The sequence below is a fragment of the Rhodotorula toruloides genome (genome assembly GCF_000320785.1).
Source record: "Rhodotorula toruloides NP11 unplaced genomic scaffold Scaffold13, whole genome shotgun sequence".
In the NCBI taxonomy this organism is placed as follows: domain Eukaryota; kingdom Fungi; phylum Basidiomycota; class Microbotryomycetes; order Sporidiobolales; family Sporidiobolaceae; genus Rhodotorula; species Rhodotorula toruloides.
In genome coordinates, this window is record NW_015622973.1 from 482,672 (window position 1) to 499,941 (window position 17,270).

The window sequence follows — 17,270 nt, forward strand, 5'->3', positions numbered from 1 at the left end:
ATGGACGACCTGTTCGACTCGTTCGACCGGAAACCGCCTCCTCCCTCGAGTGCGCACCCCGCTGGATCCACTCGTGTCGACCCGACCAAGCCACTGGGCAACAGCGCAGCTGCTTCGCACAAGCGGCCGCTCTCGCCAGCCAGCGAGCATGCGCCCGTCGACCAGGAGGTGCTCAAGAAGCTCAAAACGGACGAGACGGGGAGGACGGAGCAAGGGACGGCCATGATCGGCGGCGCAGGAGACGACGGCACGAAGCTGAGGGAGGAGCACTTTGTCGCGACGGACGAGATGGAGATTACGGCCAAGACGACGGTCAAGGCGAGTGCGGGACTGGGAGGAGGCGAGGCGCAGAAGGACGGCGAGGAGGAGGGACTCGTCTTGCAGCACCAGGTGCGGGCCACCTCTTTCTTCTTGGGCTAGAACAGCTCATTCGATATCGCAAGATCATCCTCGAGCCTGCAATGTTCGAGCGAAGGCGCCGCGACGCCTGTCTCAGCCATACTGACCTCTTCCTCTCCCGCAGGTCCGGCATCAAGTCGCTCTCCCGCCCAACTACCCCTACGTTCCCATCTCGTCGCACGTCCCTCCCGCCGAACCCGCGCGCACCTATCCCTTCGAGCTCGACCCGTTCCAAAAGGTTTCCGTCGCCTCCATTCAGCGAAACGAGTCGGTTCTCGTCTCGGCGCACACGTCGGCAGGAAAGACGGTCGTTGCCGAGTACGCTATCGCGCAGTGCTTGAAGGAGGGTCAACGAGTCGTTTACACGAGTCCTATCAAGGTGCGTTGGGCGCTCTCCTTGCGCTTGCCTCCTGTCGCTTGGCGATGCTTCGCCTGTGCGGCGTCACTCTCATCATGTCAATGAAGCTCACTCCGCCTCGTCATCTCGCAGGCTCTCTCGAACCAGAAGTACCGCGAGATGTTGGCCGAATTTGGCGACGTCGGTCTCATGACGGGAGATGTCACGATCAACCCGACCGCGAGTTGCTTGGTCATGACGACGGAGGTGTGTACTCGTGTCGTCTCAGAGACGCGGAACTCCGCCTCCCGGACCGGACGAGCGTGGCTGACATCCCCACCCGCAGATTCTCCGGTCGATGCTGTACCGCGGCTCCGAAATCATGCGCGAGGTCGCGTGGGTCATCTTCGATGAGATCCACTACATGCGCGACAAGGAGCGTGGTGTGGTCTGGGAGGAGACGATCATTCTCCTCCCGCACAAGGTCCACTACGTCTTCTTGTCCGCAACGATCCCGAACGCCATGGAGTTCGCCGAGTGGATCTGCACGATCCATCAGCAGCCATGCCACGTCGTCTACACCGACTACCGCCCGACGCCCCTCCAGCACTATCTCTTCCCCGCCGGCGCCGACGGAATTCACCTCGTCGTCGACGAGAAGGGCAACTTCCGCGAGGACAACTTTGCCAAGGCGATGGGCGCGTTGGGCGGAACGAACAAGGGCGAGGACCCGGCGAGCATGGACAGCGGCAAGGGGAGGAAGGGAAAGACGAAGAAGGGTTCCGCGAAAGGTCGGTTCGCGTGCTACATCCTTCGCTTCTCTCGCTCATGGTTGTCTCGCAGGCCCCTCCGACATCTACAAGATCGTCAAGATGATCATGGTCAAGAACTACAACCCCGTCATCGTTTTCGCCTTTTCGAAGCGCGAGTGCGAAGGTCTCGCCCTCCAGATGTCGAAGCTCGAGTTCAACACGGACGAGGAGCGTGACATGGTCCAGACCGTCTTCACGAACGCCATCTCGGGTCTCTCGGACGACGACCGCCAGCTCCCGCAGATCGAGCACATCCTCCCGCTCCTCAAGCGCGGCATCGGAATCCACCACGGCGGTCTCCTCCCTATCCTCAAGGAGGTCATCGAGATCCTCTTCCAGGAGGGTCTCCTCAAGGTCCTCTTCGCCACCGAAACGTTCTCGATCGGCCTCAACATGCCCGCGAAGACTGTCGTCTTTACGAACGTCCGCAAGTTCGACGGCCGCGACTTCCGCAACCTTTCCGGCGGCGAGTACGTCCAGATGGCCGGCCGCGCAGGACGTCGTGGACTCGACGACCGCGGAATCGTCATCATGATGACGGACGAGAAGCTCGACCCGGCTGCGGCGAAGGGAATGGTCAAGGGGCAGGCAGACCGACTCGACTCGGCGTTCCATCTTGGCTACAACATGGTCCTCAACTTGATGCGTGTCGAAGGCCTCACGCCCGAGTACATGCTCGAGCGGTCGTTCTACCAGTTCCAGAACACCGCCTCGGTCCCCAAGCTCGAGGATGAGCTGCGCTTGCTGGACGAGCAGCGCGCGAGCATCGTCATCCCCGACGAGGACAACATCGCCGACTACTACGATCTCCGGCAGCAGCTCGACATCCTCAACAAGGACCTCCGCGACGTCCTCAACCACCCGACTTACGCCCTCCCCTTCCTCCAGCCCGGCCGCCTCGTCCGCGTCAAGCACGAGGACCTCGACTTTGGTTGGGGCGTCGTCGTCAACTACCAGAAGCGCGTCGGCGCCAAGGGCAAGCCGCTCCCCGCCGACGAGCCGCCTCAGAACCAGTACATCGTCGACGTCCTCCTCCATCTCGCCAAGGGCACCGCGCCCGTCCTGACCAGCAAGAACAAGAACTCGGCGTCGTCCATCTCGACTATCCGCCCTTGTCCGCCGAACGAAGAGGGCGAGTTTGCCGTTGTCCCCGTCCTGCTGTCCACCCTCGACGGCATCTCGCACATCCGCATCTTCTTGGCGAAGGACTTGAAGCCGCTCGAGGCGAGGATGCAGGCGCTGCGGAGCGTCAAGGAGGTCAAGCGGAGGTTCGTCGACGGGATCGCTTTGCTCGACCCGGTCGAGAACATGGGCATTGTTGATGAGGCGTTTAAGAAGCTGTTGAGGGTGCGTTCGCTCAATCTGTCATGCATGCCATGCAACATCATCTGCGAGCTACCCCATCGCTCCCTCGCCCTTTCCCTCCTCCCTCTCGCCACTTTCCCCCTTTTCTTCCCTTCTCTTCGCTTTTCCTCGCTCTCTTCGCTCTTTTGCCGTCTTCTGCGCCCTTGTCGACTTGCTGACGTGTCTGTCTTCGCCTGAGCAGAAGATCGAGATCCTCGAGTCCCGCCTCGTCGCGAACCCCCTTCACTCCGACCCGAACCTTCCGGCGCTGTATAGTCAGTACGCGCAGAAGGAGGAACTGAAGATGAAGGTGCGCGCGACGAAGAAGAAGATCCAGAGCGCGCATTCGGTCATGCATCTCGACGAACTGCGGAACCGCAAACGCGTTCTTCGTCGTCTGGGCTTCGCGACGAACGAGGACGTTGTCGAACAGAAGGGCAGGGTCGCTTGCGAGATCAGCAGTGGTGATGAGCTGCTTCTGACGGAGATGGTCTTTGGCGGAGTCTTCAATGATTTGACGCCGCAACAATGCGCCGCCCTTCTCTCATGTTTCGTGTTCGACGAAAAAGTATGCCTCCTCCCTTCGTCTCTGTTCTTCTTCCGCTCCTTCGCCGCTTTCCTAGGCTTTTCCGCCTCTACAATCGTCCTGGCCGCTGAGCAGCGGCAGAACTGACGCGCTTCGACTCCGCAGTCCGAGCAGACCTCGAAGCTCAAGGAGGAGCTCGCTGGCCCACTGCGTGTGATGCAAGAGGCTGCGCGACGCATCGCCAAGGTTGCCATTGAGTCGAAGATGCCGGTCGTCGAGGGTGCGTTCCTCTCTCCACCCGCGTTCCGCTTCTCCCCTACCTCCCATCTTTCTACGTCTTCCTCTCACACCAATCGTCGTCTCCTCCCGTTCGGTCTCTCGTGCTACCGCTCTTGATCACTTCCGGGCGCTTACCAGAACCCTCTTGGCCGCGAAAACCAGACGAGTACGTAGCCAGCTTCAAGCCTGAGCTCATGGACGCGGTCTTTTCGTGGTGCAACGGCGCCAAGTTCTCGGAGATCTGTAAGGTGCGCATCGGATCGTTCCCGGCCTCGTCTTTTCGCTTTCGCCGCTGATTTCCCTCACGCAGATGACCGACGTCTTTGAGGGATCCCTCATTCGCGTTTTCCGCCGCCTACAAGAGCTCATCAGGCAGATGAGCATGGGTTCGTCTCTCTAAAGCTGTAGAGAATCTTCTGCTGACCGCATACGTCGCAGCCGCCAAGGCTATCGGCTCGGAGGAGCTTGAGAAGAAGTTCCAGGACTCGCTCGCCTGCCTCGAGAGGCCGTCTTCGGTCGCTTTCGCCGCTTCGCTGGTGCGTCACTCACTCTTTCTCGGAAGTCTCTGCGATGCGGCGCTGACGTCTCCTTGCGCAGTACCTGTGAAGGGGGACACGCTTGTTGTACATGTACGAGTTCTGCATTGCCGCTTGCCGCTTCCTGCACTGTCCCTAGCCCGCGCTCCCTTCGAGAGGAAAAGCCAGAGGGTAAGATCTCAGTCCGGATACCGCTTCCACCATCCCTCCCGCTTGCGCTTCGGCACCCAGAAGTCGTTGTGCCGCTGGACCGCCTCGAGTTGGCTCGCGGGGAAGTCGCCTGCGTTCCAGCGGTTGAGGAAGACGTGGCGAATCTTGTTCGTGTGGAAGACGATCTCGAGGTCGGCGAAACGGTTGGCGAGGGGGCCGCCGGGGAAGGAGACGAAGACGGACGAGCTGCAGGAAAGCCGGAGGACGCAAGGTTGCGCAGTGTCAGCCAATATAGCCGCCAGGTAGGAGGAAAGAAAGGAGAGAGGGGACGCACAGGAGTGGGCAGTACTCGGGCCCGAGGATCTGGTAGACGAGCTTGCGGACCAAACCCTCCGTGATTGGCCGTCCCGGACCCGCCGTGTCCCGACAGATGTGGGAGAGCTGCCAACCCGCATTGTGCCGCCACGCAGAGTCCCGCGAGTCCGCGTCGCCCGGATCCTCCCAGCGGATCCAGCCGAGATACTCTTGCTGCTGCCCCGCCCGCTGCTGCTGCTGCTGCAGCCGCTGGCGTCGCGAGAGTGGAGCGGGGAAGGCCGCCGGCGAGGCTGCCGTTGTCGAGCTTGCCGCAGCAGAGCGAGACGCGCGGGAAGCGGAAGAGTCGCCGACAAACTGGGGGATGGGAGGCGGCGCAAGGAGGGACTGGGGTGGGAGAGGAGCGCGAGTAGACGGGTAGAACGAAGGAGTAGAGTGCGCTGACGACGCGGGCGGCGTCGACGGACCTGCGGCCGAAGGCGAGGAGGAAGCGACGACTCCGTTCTCTCGGTCGCCACGCTCCACTTCGACCCGCACGCGTCCCACGTCTCCCTCGCTCGACTTGCCGTGCGAGAGAGGCATCTGGGCGAGAAGAGCATCGTCGCTGATACCGAGGGAGTCGAGGAAGCGGGCGACGAACCAAACTCTTCGACAAGTTCAGGTCGGGTCTGGGCAGTGATCTCTGTGTGGCGAATGGTCGATCTCAGATTGTACAGCTTGTATTGGAAGCCTCGGGTGCGGGTCGCGGCCTCGCTAGCCGGTGAGAGTCCGGGAGGAGGGGCGGCAGCGTTGGAGGATTGAGACGGCGGAGCTGCGTTGTGTGCAGAGGACCCGAAGCAGGACAATCTTTAACCCAATAGCGCAACACGGCACAGCTGGTCACAGACGTTGAGCAGGTGCCAAAGCCAGCAGGAGGTTGCGAGCGTACGAACGTGCGGACGCGGTGAGAACCCCTCCTCACACCTTTCCTGGTGCCATTTTCTGCTCCAAAGCCAACGCTTGCAGTCTACTGTCAGCCGCAATCCATATCCGCTCGTGCCGGCTTTCTCACCCCTCTCCCCATCGTCATCGGTCAACTCCTCCTCACTCGCTCAAACACCGCCAATGACCGCCATGCGTCCCGCGAGCAGCGCTGCCGTACTTCTCCTGGCCACGCTCTGCCTCGCCGCGCCCGCCAACCCCGCCGCGACGGCCCAGGACCTCTCCCTCGACCCGCCCTCCTCGAACGATCTCTACCGCTACGACAACAAGGTCCTCCTGTTCCGCCACGGCGAGAAGAAGAGCGACTCGAGCATTGGGCTGAGCCTGAAGGGGAAGAAGCGCGCCAAGTGCTTGCGCAGCGTGCGTTCTTCCTGTCCTCCTGCTCGCAGTCGAGTACTGACGCTTTGTGGGACAGCTCCTCGGCCGCGATAGCAAGCACAACGTCGGCTTGATCCTCGCGGAAAAGTACAACAAGGAGACGGGCAAGCGCCGCAGGCCGTACGAGACAGTCAAGGGCCTCGCGCACGACTTGGGCCTCGAGGTGGACGTGAGCTGCGAGGTGGACGATGTGGACTGCGTTGCGAGGAGGATTGAGAAGTATGCGAAGAGCGGAGGGAAGGGCGAGGTCGTGATTTGCTGGGTGCGTGCGGCGGGACCGCTTTTCGCGAGGAGCCACTACTCACGCCCGCTCTCGCGCAGAAACACTCGATGCTGCACAAGATTGCCCGCGCTCTCGGCGCCGACGACACCTCGCCGTACCCGGACGACCGCTACGACATCATCTGGACACTCACGCACCGCCGTATTGTCAAGAAAGAACCCGAGCGCTGCCCGGGCCTTGATCCGCAGAAGGAGCGCAAGAACGACCCAGACCTCGAGATTGATCGCGAGACGGACGAGCTGGAGGAGTACTTGGCGGACTTGGCAATGGCCGACAGGGCGCAGGTCACGTTTGGCGCACTCGACGAGTTGGACTGAAGGGCGGGGCGTTTCGTTGGGCTCCGCTTGTTCTGCAGCATAGATCACGCTCTCGTTGTTGTTTTATGTATCTCGCAATCGCACTCCGTCACCTTCGTACTGTCGCGAGCGAGACGCAGTTCAAGCGAGACGCTACGACACCATCTCGAGGTCGTCGTCCGAGTCGTCGTCTCCACCGCCATACTCGTCCCCGCCCTCCTCCTTCTTGACAGCCGGCACGTTCCCCAGAATCGCCTCCGTCTCCTGCTTGACCCCGGCTCTCGCCTCCGTCCTGCCCGAACTCGCACTCGTGCTCCCACCCGGTCCCGCATTTGCCGCACCCACACTCCTCACCCCCTGCGTACCCTTAAACTCCGGCTTGAGAGCCCACATGTTCGCATACGGGCCCTTCGGGACAAGGTGCGCGACTTCGCCGAGCACTTCGCGGAGGTAGGTCTGCGGTTGGCGGAGGTGGTCGTTGAGAGTGCGGAAGGACCAGTATGGTGCAGAGGAGAAGCGCGTGAAAATCTCGTCGAGCAAGGCGGGCTTCTCCATCTTCGTGTTGCGCTGCGAGGCGGCGGACGAGCCGGGCTTTGCCTTGCTCGAGGTGTTCTGCAGGCCGATCAAGGAGAGTCTCACGTAAGCACAGCCTTTGTGAGATCTTCGCAAACGCCTGATCAGACTCGAGCCGCACACTTACGTTGAAAGTCGCCACCCTGCCCTTAATTCCCGCCGCGCCCATGCCACTGGCAAGCCTGTTAGCCGTCGCATCGTCCACCTCGAGCCTCTTGAGCGTCCGGATCGGCTCGGCGGCTTTGCGTTGTCGCTCGCGGAGAATACGGGCGTACGCGGCGGAGGCGTCGGCGGAGGAGATCGAAGGGGTGAGGGAGCATTCGTGTGCGACGGTGCCGAGGAGGGAGGTGATGCCTGTCGCGGACGTTCGAGCGTGAGCACAATTCGACCGCTTGTGCGAGGGAGAGAAATGCTAACGCACGCCGCTTCTTCCTCGCGCCCTCCTCTCCACTTTCCATCACCTCCTCCACCTTTTCCCCAAACACAAACAAGTTCCGACTCTCGCTGTTCTGCATCGTCAACTTGTACTCGGTCGGGACGCCATCCGAGTTTGCAGGGCGTTTGCCTTTGATGTCGGGTTTCGAGTCGCGCGAAGAGGAAGGACCGGGAGTGGGTAGCGATGAGGACGAGGGAGAGTCTTGAAGAATCACGGCGATTTTCGGTTGGCCGGAAGCGTCTTTTCTGCGAGGGAGCGAGCGAGGTCGAACGAGTGATGGCGTCAATGTGTGTCCCCGAGAAGGAGCGAGAGCGAGGCAAAGCAAGCGTCGCTTCTGCTCGCCCGTCGCGAAAGAGCGAGGCCAGACGTACTCATCCCATACTCGCAGTCGTCCGAGGATCTCGCCTTCGCTCTGCGCCTGCTGCCATGTCTCGAGGAGGAAGCGGGGGACCTGTGGGAAACGGGGGGCCGTCGAAGTCAGCCCTTGTAGTGCTGCTGAATCTGGCGCAGCCTTTGACGTCTTCTGAGTGCACATTCCATGCCGCAAGGCCTCCTTGAGCCACATCGACGTCCTCCTTCCCCTCGCAGGCGATTCATCCAGCTGGTCGCAATCTCCGCTAACTCGCCTCGCCGCCCTGCCAGACACGAAGCGTCGCGTCACAGCACCTCGGACACGCCGACTCACCTTGCACAACCAGACCCTCTGCTTTGCGCGCTCCAGATCCAAGTCCTCGTCCTCTCCGTCATCTCCTCCAGCTCCGCCCGTCGCGGGCTTGGTGTCGTCTGTGAGGTCGATCGTGCCGTGCTCTGCCTCGAACTCTTCGGGGAGGGCGTCTTTGCGTGCGAAGGCCATGCCGGGTAAGTTGCGACGCGAGTGGGGAGGAGAACAAGAGCGGTCGCTTCGAGAGCAGGCAGGTTCAGCAAGGCAGTCAGGCAGGGCGTGCGAGTCGACAGCAGTGTCAGCCAGCGTAGTCAGCCAACAAGGCGAGGCAGAGGTCAGAGAGAGGATGGGTTGTAATCAGTTGCATTAAGCTCGACTTGTATTCAGTCCTAATGCTGCGAGTTGTATTCAGTCTCAATACGAATCCCGTTGTATTCAGTTTTGTAATCGAAACTTGACCCTGGGGACGATCGTTCGCTGACGACGGGTGTTGACCTCGGCTGTGCTACTCGCTGCTGGGACTGCCGACTGGCTGGACTGCACCCGCTCAGGATGGCTCACGGGCCAGGGAACCTCCCCGACTGGCCGCCCGAGGCAGACCCGCTTGCGGAACCGGCTCACCCTCTCTCATCAGGTTCAGACGACACCGTGGGAAAGGGCAGCGCGCCATCGTCTGCGCGGGTACCAGCAGACGCAGGGACACGGGCAGGGCAGGGCTCGCGCGCGCAGGACGTCGGAATCGTCGACTTTGGCTTCCCCTTCCGCGACCGATCTCAAGCCGACCCCGCTCATCTCCCGCGCGTATTTGGCCAACACACGGACGTGCAGGGGCAGCAGTATAGCGGGTACTCTCCGGCACACCAGGACCACACCCACGCGCCGACATCGCCGCTGTCCACGACACCAGGCTCGCTACCGTCCCATCCTCCGTCGCAACCCTTCGCCCACCCCCGCCAGGCCCAGCAGATGCAGTTCCCGCCGCCCGACTTCACTCACCCGTCATTCTGGCTCGGACAGCAAGGACAGGGAGGGTCCGCCGTCGATGGCGCGGCGTTTGGCTCGCCCTCCGCTCCGTCGCAAGGGGCGGGAGGGGCAGGGTCCGGCGGCGTCTCGCTCTCGATGCTCGAGATGGGGAACGGTGCGAGCGGGACCAACAGCGACAGAGACGAGCTCTCGGGCACCGGACTCGGCCTCCAGGGCTCGTCGTTCCTCCCGCCCCACTCGACCTCGCACCAGATGAACGTCGACCCAGCCTCGATGTCCTGGCCCGGCAACCTGCCCACTGCCTCCGCCCCGTCATCCATGTCAGACAACGACACGTACCCGCCTCCCTCGCCGACCTCGACTCGCGGCTCGAAACGCCCGCGGCATGACCACCACAACGCCTCCGCCTCGTCCCTTCCAGGCACTTCATCCGCCCACCTCCCCCACCCTTCTCATCCTCGCATCTACCACTCCAACACCGCCGCTGCGAGCGGAGCGACCTTCTCCACTCATCCCGCCCTCGCACAGCACGAACTCCCTCTCCCGCCGTTCGACCAGTCGTCCGACAAATCCGCTCACATCTCCCATCCCGCATCAAACGACGTACATGAAGACGCTTTCGCTCTCCCGACGCCCGGGTCGTCCTTCTCCGCCCCAGGCAACTCAGACCTTTCTCACCGGCGCCACTTCCCCCGCAACAGCGGCAGCCTGCGAACAGGCTTGTATACTGGTTCAACCGGCTCGCCGAGCGGGAGTTGGTCGAGGTTCGGGTCTGCATCGACTGGATCGGGCGGGGCGTCGCGAGCCGGGAGCGGGTCGGCGCCTGGATCGGGTGGAGCTTCGAGTGCGAGTGCAGAAGGCAGCAGGAAGGGGAGCGAGCATAGTCAGGCTTCAGGGAGGAGCGGAAGTGGGAGCGCGAGTTTGAGCGGCGCGAGTCGGAGCGGGAGCGGCAGTCAGGCGTCTAGATCGGGGCCTGGGTCCGTCTCCGGTCCTACAATGCTTGCGCAACAGGTCTTCCCGAGTCCTGCGATGTCCTCTACGAACGGGAACGGTGCAGGAGTCGTTAACGGAACAGGCGAATGGAGCGGGGCGCCGGGCACGGGCACGATCTACGAAGACCTTGCCGGCGAACGGCGGACTCCGAGTGCGGCGAGCGCGCAGAGCGAGGACGAGCCGATGGCGGGTCCGTCTATGGTCGCGGGCGGAATTGCAGTCCGTGAGCCGGGCAAGGTTGCGGGCGACGGGAAAAAGATCGTGCAGAAGGCCGACAAGAGCTGCAAGAAGTGTCGGTGCGTCCCGCGTTTACTCTTTTTCGAGCGATCATTGCGGTAGCTGACGGCTCAGGGGCACGCAGAGAACGACGAGTACGATGCGATCGCACTTGGCCGACTTGTTCGAGGTGCAAGAAGCGGCGGGAAACGTGCGAGTGGACGGCGGTGACCAACGTGTGAGTCTGCATGACTTAGTTCCGTGCGCTCACAGCGTCGCATTGACACCTTGAATGCGCCCGTAGCGACGACATCGAGGAAGGAGGCGACGCCGAACGGATCGCCGAGCTGCAAGCGAAAGTCGCCTCGCTCGAACGGCAGCTCAAAGCCGCCAACGTCTCCATCAAGTCGACCTCCGCCCTTCCCGCCCCTCCCGTCCCTTCCTCCCAATCTCAACCAAGCCTCGAAGCCTCCCCACCTGAATCGAACAAGTCGGGCCCGGCTTCGCTCGGAGCAGGGTTTGAGAGCGTGCAGGCGCTTGTGCAAGAGCTGTGGTCGACTCGACTACAACTCAAAGATGCGGAGGGAGAGGTCCTCATCCAGTACCTTGCAAGGCAGACGACAGCGGTACTCGACCTCGGGCGGGCGAACGTCAATTGGCGACTTAGCGAACCGACACTCGCGCGCTCGCTGACTTGCCATCTCCTCGACGGTGCGTTCCGCTCGCTCTCACAGGATCCGCTCACGCGCTCAGTCTCTCGCGTCTGCAGCTGCTTTGCACGCCTGCTGCTCCAAGCTGCCCGGCATCCAGCCGCTCGCCGAGCGCATCGACGAGTACAAGCGCAATATCGATTTCCTGAACCCGCCTCAGCAGGTGAGGACTATCTCGGTCTTCAAAAATGTGAACGAGCGAGCTGACCAGCTCTTCGCAGTGCGCCGTCGCTGTCCTCTGCGCTCTCGGAGCTCGTGCGAGTCCGCACTCGCAGCTACTCGGCATCGCGACAGTCCACCTGCAGGACGGGACGCCCTCGCCTCCGCTGTACCTCTACGCTGGCGAACGACGCGAGATGGCGTGCCGGCAACTCGAGCAGCGAGCGCGCGAGCTCTGCTGGTCGCACGGGTTCTTCAACGAACCCGACCTCGCCCAGCTCGACAGCATGGTCGGACTCGTCCAGCTTCTGATCTGTAAGTCCTCCCGCTACGTACAACCGAGAGGGATACGTTCTCTCGCTCACATGCCTCCGAGTTGCGCTTGTTTACTCTAGTCGAACTCCCTTCCTTGCTTCAAGACGAAGAGGTGTTGCCGAAACAGAGCCGTTTCTTCTGCCGCGCCGCCATCGGCGCCTACTTCGACATCCGCCACGACGCTCTCGAGCGAGGCGACCGGACCAGTCGCGATCCTCGCATCGGCCCCGGTACTGCGCTCTTCGTGCGTCGCAATCGTTCGCCCAAGCGTTCGTACTCGGACTGACCGCTCGGATGTTGCAGCTTGCCGACGCAAGTATCTCCTCCGCATGTGGTCGCCCGTCCTACATCACGACAGGCGAGCTCGACCAGTACATCATCTCGGACGGCGTCAAGATTCCCGACTTTCCCGGCTCGGAACTCGGCGACGAGCTCACCAAGATTCTGCAGCGGCCGCTCACGCAGGACAAGCTCGTCAGCGCGTTGTCTACAACATGTCTGTGGGTCGCGGGGTGCCAACGGCTGTTTGCGACGCTTTCGACGGGTGCGTTTTTCCGCTTTGCTATCTCGAGAGCACGAGGTTGAAGAGTTGCTCGTAACAGGCCGTCGTCCGGGTGTCGAATCGACCTTGCCGCTGCTCAAGAACCTGTGGAAGCTGATCGACAAGGTCCACAACGCGATTCAGGAGCTCCAGCAGCTCTTCGTCAGCCTGTCGCCTCAGGCAGTGGAAGGCATGGGGGACGATCCATTCGGCCTCGAGCACTACGTCCTGATGGGTGTCCGCTACGACTCGCTGCTCGTCGACCTCGTCAACCTCCAGCACGTCTACCTGTGCGTCCGAATCGTTCTTCTCTGCGCTCTCCATGCTAACTTCCGCTTCTCGCGCAGCATGCGGAATCGCAATACGCCCGGCGTCTGGAACGAGACGGAGAACGACCCGCTCTTGCATGCCATGCGCGAAGAGAGCATCCTCCGCGTCCGCAAGTGCCTCAAGCTTGCCGCATTCTACGCGCAGCTGTACCTCCAGTCGCAGGACAAGCATCTCGTACACGTGAGTCAGCCCTCCATCGAATCGTCGTGACCCGGCTCACCCCCTTCTCGCTCGCAGCACATGCTCATGCAGCTTGAGATGCTTCCCGAGTGGTCGATCTGGGCGAACCAGCGCATCAACTCGCCGGGCGGGCCGACCTCGCAGGAATACGAGGTGACAGAAGCAGAACTGAACTGGTTCGTCCGCTTCCGCCCCTGCCGTTCCGCCTGAAGCTGACGCAATTTCGTACGAGCAGGTTCCAGCAGGCGCTCGAACTCGCTTCATACTACAACCCGAAGGCGGCGCACCGGCTGGCCGAGTTTTCGCGGAGTCGCTCGCACTTCTCCCAGCACCCGCAACGAGGTTCGTTCGCTTTCGTGCCGCCGCCGCAGCTCGATCCGCTCATCACCTCCGCCCGCAGGTGTCGAAGAGCTGCTTCGCGGCGCACCGCATCCGAATCCGATGATCGCTCTCCAGCAGCAGCAACAGCCCCTCATCGAGCAACAGCTCTCGCAGAACCCCCGCTTCTTTTACGACCTCCCGCCGCACGACGTCGCTTCGCTGCAGCACATGTCGCCGAACGACGATCCTCAGCGGTTTTACAACGTCGCTGCTGCCGAGCCGTTCGTCCCGAACCCGAACCAGCTTTACGTCTTCAGTGCGTCTGTGGCCACCTGTCGCCTCCTTGTTCACGTCAGCTGATGCGCTCGCTCTTGCAGACGACTATGGTGTCGCGGCCGACCAAGGTCGCCTGTTGTCCGACCAGCCTCCCGTTCCCTCGCTCGACTTTGTTCAAGGCCACTTTACCGGGCAGAACTGGATGGCCATGTCGCCGCCGATCCAGGAGCGGAATAGCATGCAGAAGGAGTACGAGCACGCTGGCGAGCGTTTGGGAGGTGACTCGCCCGAATGGATGCGCAACGCTGGACGGAGCGAGGAGGCGTCGTGATGAGCGAAGGGCTTTTAACGGGTCGGACTTCAGTGACAAGTAGTCTAGCAGTGCCTTCCGTTGTTGTCAATCATAGCGGGTCAATCGTGTCCTTCCAGACTTGGCGCATCCGAGTCTACAGCTTCGCGGCTTCTCCTGCTCGCCCCGCTTCCCCCGCCCACATGTCCTCCCAGCCTTCTCCGAGCACCTCGACCATACCTCGCCGGATGCAGCCTACGCAGAAAACGAGAAGTCAGCTCGCTCGACCAACCAGATGCGCTGAGGAGAGCACTGACCCTCGACGACCAGTCCCTGCTGACCCTTCCTCGGCGGCATGACATACGTCCGATTCCGCTTGCCCACTCGATCCACTCCCGGTGCCGGATCGACCGCCTCATCATCGTACTGATACTCCTCGTCTCCTGGAAGGACCGTTGCCTTCCGCTCTCTCCCCTGATCGTCTGTGACATTCGCGATTTGTGGCGTAAGAGGGACGACTCGACGTGGTCGGACGAGAGGCATTGCGGAAGAGGCGGAAGGGTGGAGGAGCGAAGCGAGAGTGCGGTGGTTGTGAGCGAGTTCGGCGAGGAGGTTGAATTGCGGCGGGTGGAGGAGGATAGGCTCAATGTCGGATGGGGGTTGCGGCGAGGCACTTTCAGCTCGTCGGGCCGGGTGGGCAATGGCACGCCTGATGGCCTCGAGCGGGGTGAGCCAGTCCGCCGAAGTCGTCTCGACACCATCGCTCGAGACGAGCGAGTCGTGCACAGCAGTAGTCGCGGCAGAGGTGTCGACGCCGCTGCCGGATGACTCAGGTAACGGCAGTACGGAGATGAAGAAGTGCGTGTCGAACCGGCGGGGAAGGATGACGGGGGTGACCCAATTCGACCAGTGCGTGAGGCTGTCGACGGCTGGTTTGGCCTCGGCGCCCAGTTCTAGCGTCCCGCCTAGCCTGCGCAGCATCTGAATGAAGTCCTTTCCATCCTCGTGTACCGCTTCGCGCCACCTCGTCTTTTCCTCCGGGTCCAGCCGATCCCACCTCGACTGGGGTGAATTGAACGAAGAACCTTGCTGCTTGAGGAGGAGCAAGCCGGATTCCTCAAAGGTTTCGCGGATCGCGCAGAGCCGGAGAGCGAGTAATTTGTCTGCGGTGAGGCTGGAAGTGGACGGAGGCGAGGCGTTTGAGGCGGAGGGGAAGATGGACGCCCAGGCTGCCGAGTCGAGGTCGATGGAGTCGATGTTTCCGCCTGCACGAGAGGCGTCACTCGCAGTTTTTTGCCAAGTACGGAGACTCTCTGCGCACCTGGCATCACATGCGCGCTGTCATAGGTGCGACTTTGGGCGTGCCGCTTGAGCAGGAGGACGCGGTAGTCGTGTCCGTCTGGTGCGGGTGTTGGCAGCGGTGCGAGTAGTACCAAGCTGCAGGTACGGAACCATCAGTGGATTGGCCGCCGAAACCACCGCCTGCAACTCTGGCACCCACCTTGCGCTGAGGGACGGGCCCTTTTTAGGAGGGCGCGAGGAGGAAGCGGCAGGCATCGCCTTGCGATAGATGGTGCGTCGATGGGGACTGAGCAGGTGTATGCGCGCTGTTCGAGCAGCTGGATGCGCGAGCATAAGAGAGCGAGAGGTTGTGGGGAAGGGAACCGGCGAGCGAGAGAACCGAAGCCGCCGAGGTGGAGACAAGCGCGCGGGCGTGTGTGCTGGTCGTCTGCGTAAGCGGAAGAACAGAGCAATCCAGAGACGTCCGTCGGCGGGCGGTACAATATCAGGAGGAAGCGGAGGACTCCCAGCTGAGCGAGGAGGAGAAGGGAGGTTAGCCAGTGCTTCAGCCCTCGTGCGCGGCTCTGCTTCAGCCAAAACGGAGAGTGAGCGCACACTGTACGGTCTCAGCAGACCGCAAGCGGTCCTGAGCGAGTCTCCCTCCTCCTCACCTATCCGCCATTCTCATCAGTTGAGGGGCGAGACGGCGGATGACGGCGTCGCCGGGCGCGGATGGCGACGCCGAGCGGAGCGATAAAGTAGCAGCGAGAGCTGGGAGCCAGCGCAAGGCCCCTACCGCGGCTGACTAGGAAAAGCGAGCGGGTCGACTGGGTTCAAGGGTGCGGGATGCGAAATGTGCGGCTGTCAATATTGCTGGGCGAATCCACGGCGTCATACAGGCTCATCGCACGTGTAGACCTAGCTACCGGGGAAAGCAGCGAAGAAGCCGCGGTGTGAGACTCTCAGCAAGTGGGCGCCGAAAGTCGCGCTCCGTCCAAACTCGCGTAGACCGGGTACATTCCGCTCGAATGAGCCTAGCCTTGCGCTACACCCTGTACCGCACACGCTCGACCGCCAGCAAGAACTCCCTCCCCTTCCGTACCTCCGGTCCGGCACCTCCTTGTCCTCCCTCCCTCGCCTCATTCTCCGCCTGCACTTCCATGCCCAAATCCCGTCCTTCCGTGTCGTGCCATCCGAGGGGTCCGTGGTCGCAGTCCGCGCAGGTGAGGTATTTGATGGTTGCTGGTGCGGAAGAGGTGGAGGAGGTAGAGGAGGAGGGAGGCGCGGCGTTGCGCGAGAAACCGATGTTTTCGAAGGCGAGGGGCGAGGAGACGGACCAGTACCCGCGAGAAGAGGAAGATGAGGGCGGCGTGGGGGAAGAGACCGGGTGAGGGAGCGCGGGCAGCTGCGTTCATTTTTGGCGAGTCAGCTTTAGTACTGCTAAGACAGCGCAGGGGGGACACCAGTTTTTCGAACGCACCTCAAAATCGGTCGCATGCCCCTGCACCCACTTGCCTGTCCCTCGCCGCAGCAGGAAGCACCGGCAGTCTGCTCGAGGGCAGAACAAGTCCGCCTTGTTCAGTCCCGTTGCCTGATCGACCAGCTCGTCCATCCCACCCTTGAACCAACGCATGGGTCGTCCAGGAGACCGCACTTCGCCCTCGTCCTCCTCCGACTCTGCTACGCCCGCCGTCGCAGGTCGGTCCGCAAAGTCGGCCTTCATCTCGAACCACGGCCTTGCACCGTGCGTGACGTCGCTCTTCCCCACGAGAGCAAAGCCAGCGCGCTCGTAGAGCGGTATGAGCTCCTCGTGAGCGATCAAGCGAGCGCCCTTGATTCGCTCCGTTCCCTCGAGACGCTTCAAGTACTCCTTCAACAGCCCGCTTGCAACACCCTTCCCTCGCTGAGCCTTGTCGACGCATACAGAGTGAATGGCGACGTATGAGCCGTTCGCTTCGTGCGTAGACATCGAGTCGTGAGTCAAGGTGGGGGATGTCGTGAGGGTCGAGCAGATGTAGCCGACGAGCTGGCGCGGTGAGGGGGTGTACGCGCCGAGGAAGAGCTGTCCAGCGTTCTCCTGGCGGTATCTACCGAGCGAACAGGTCAGCCTGTTACCTGCATCGACTGTGAGAGGGGCGAGATGGCGCACCGGAGAGAGTCGAGAGATGCGGCCTCGTCTTCGGGGAAGCCGGCGCGCTCAATCTCGTACGTGCGAGGGATATCATCAGCTTGCACCAGAGCGTATTCGAGCGCCATCCTGAGCAGTGACGGTGAGTGGCAGGAGCGAGACGAGCGACTCGACTCTCGCACCTCGACATCATCCCGCGACTGGCTTGCTACGGTCTCCGCTCGGCTTCAAACAGCTTACAGAG

At 62.2% G+C, this 17,270-nt stretch overlaps 7 protein-coding genes across 7 annotated transcripts; 3 read left to right on the forward strand and 4 right to left on the reverse strand.

Annotated features, from left to right (window-relative positions):
- On the forward strand, positions 1–4,303 carry RHTO_01506 (ATP-dependent rna helicase dob1; the record flags this gene model as incomplete). The annotated part of the gene is made up of 11 exons (XM_016415188.1): positions 1–390; positions 524–778; positions 890–1,003; positions 1,083–1,527; positions 1,580–2,895; positions 3,095–3,460; positions 3,584–3,698; positions 3,872–3,945; positions 4,008–4,083; positions 4,136–4,233; positions 4,295–4,303. 11 exons carry the CDS (start codon positions 1–3, stop codon positions 4,301–4,303), a joined length of 3,258 nt encoding a protein of 1,085 aa, XP_016272978.1.
- Positions 4,304–4,412: 109 nt separating this feature from the next.
- RHTO_01507 (uncharacterized protein) lies at positions 4,413–5,277 on the reverse strand (the record flags this gene model as incomplete). Its single annotated transcript, XM_016415189.1, has 2 exons — positions 4,413–4,629; positions 4,718–5,277. 2 exons carry the CDS (start codon positions 5,275–5,277, stop codon positions 4,413–4,415), a joined length of 777 nt encoding a protein of 258 aa, XP_016272979.1.
- A 531-nt stretch (positions 5,278–5,808) lies between these two features.
- RHTO_01508 (phosphoglycerate mutase family protein) lies at positions 5,809–6,654 on the forward strand (the record flags this gene model as incomplete). The annotated part of the gene is made up of 3 exons (XM_016415190.1): positions 5,809–6,036; positions 6,092–6,316; positions 6,376–6,654. 3 exons carry the CDS (start codon positions 5,809–5,811, stop codon positions 6,652–6,654), a joined length of 732 nt encoding a protein of 243 aa, XP_016272980.1.
- Positions 6,655–6,786: 132 nt separating this feature from the next.
- Positions 6,787–8,495, reverse strand: RHTO_01509 (transcription initiation factor TFIIF subunit beta; the record flags this gene model as incomplete). The annotated part of the gene is made up of 5 exons (XM_016415191.1): positions 6,787–7,245; positions 7,334–7,560; positions 7,628–7,887; positions 8,014–8,093; positions 8,328–8,495. 5 exons carry the CDS (start codon positions 8,493–8,495, stop codon positions 6,787–6,789), a joined length of 1,194 nt encoding a protein of 397 aa, XP_016272981.1.
- Positions 8,496–8,855: 360 nt separating this feature from the next.
- RHTO_01510 (C6 transcription factor) lies at positions 8,856–13,659 on the forward strand (the record flags this gene model as incomplete). The annotated part of the gene is made up of 13 exons (XM_016415192.1): positions 8,856–10,576; positions 10,642–10,734; positions 10,801–11,207; positions 11,266–11,369; positions 11,428–11,680; positions 11,785–11,924; positions 11,984–12,224; positions 12,283–12,511; positions 12,569–12,731; positions 12,789–12,907; positions 12,967–13,073; positions 13,132–13,368; positions 13,430–13,659. 13 exons carry the CDS (start codon positions 8,856–8,858, stop codon positions 13,657–13,659), a joined length of 4,044 nt encoding a protein of 1,347 aa, XP_016272982.1.
- A 115-nt stretch (positions 13,660–13,774) lies between these two features.
- RHTO_01511 (NUDIX hydrolase domain containing protein) lies at positions 13,775–15,252 on the reverse strand (the record flags this gene model as incomplete). Its single annotated transcript, XM_016415193.1, has 4 exons — positions 13,775–13,872; positions 13,935–14,882; positions 14,939–15,054; positions 15,119–15,252. 4 exons carry the CDS (start codon positions 15,250–15,252, stop codon positions 13,775–13,777), a joined length of 1,296 nt encoding a protein of 431 aa, XP_016272983.1.
- A 691-nt stretch (positions 15,253–15,943) lies between these two features.
- On the reverse strand, positions 15,944–17,154 carry RHTO_01512 (arylalkylamine N-acetyltransferase; the record flags this gene model as incomplete). Its single annotated transcript, XM_016415194.1, has 3 exons — positions 15,944–16,303; positions 16,379–16,985; positions 17,048–17,154. 3 exons carry the CDS (start codon positions 17,152–17,154, stop codon positions 15,944–15,946), a joined length of 1,074 nt encoding a protein of 357 aa, XP_016272984.1.
- Between the last annotated feature and the right edge of the window lie 116 nt (positions 17,155–17,270).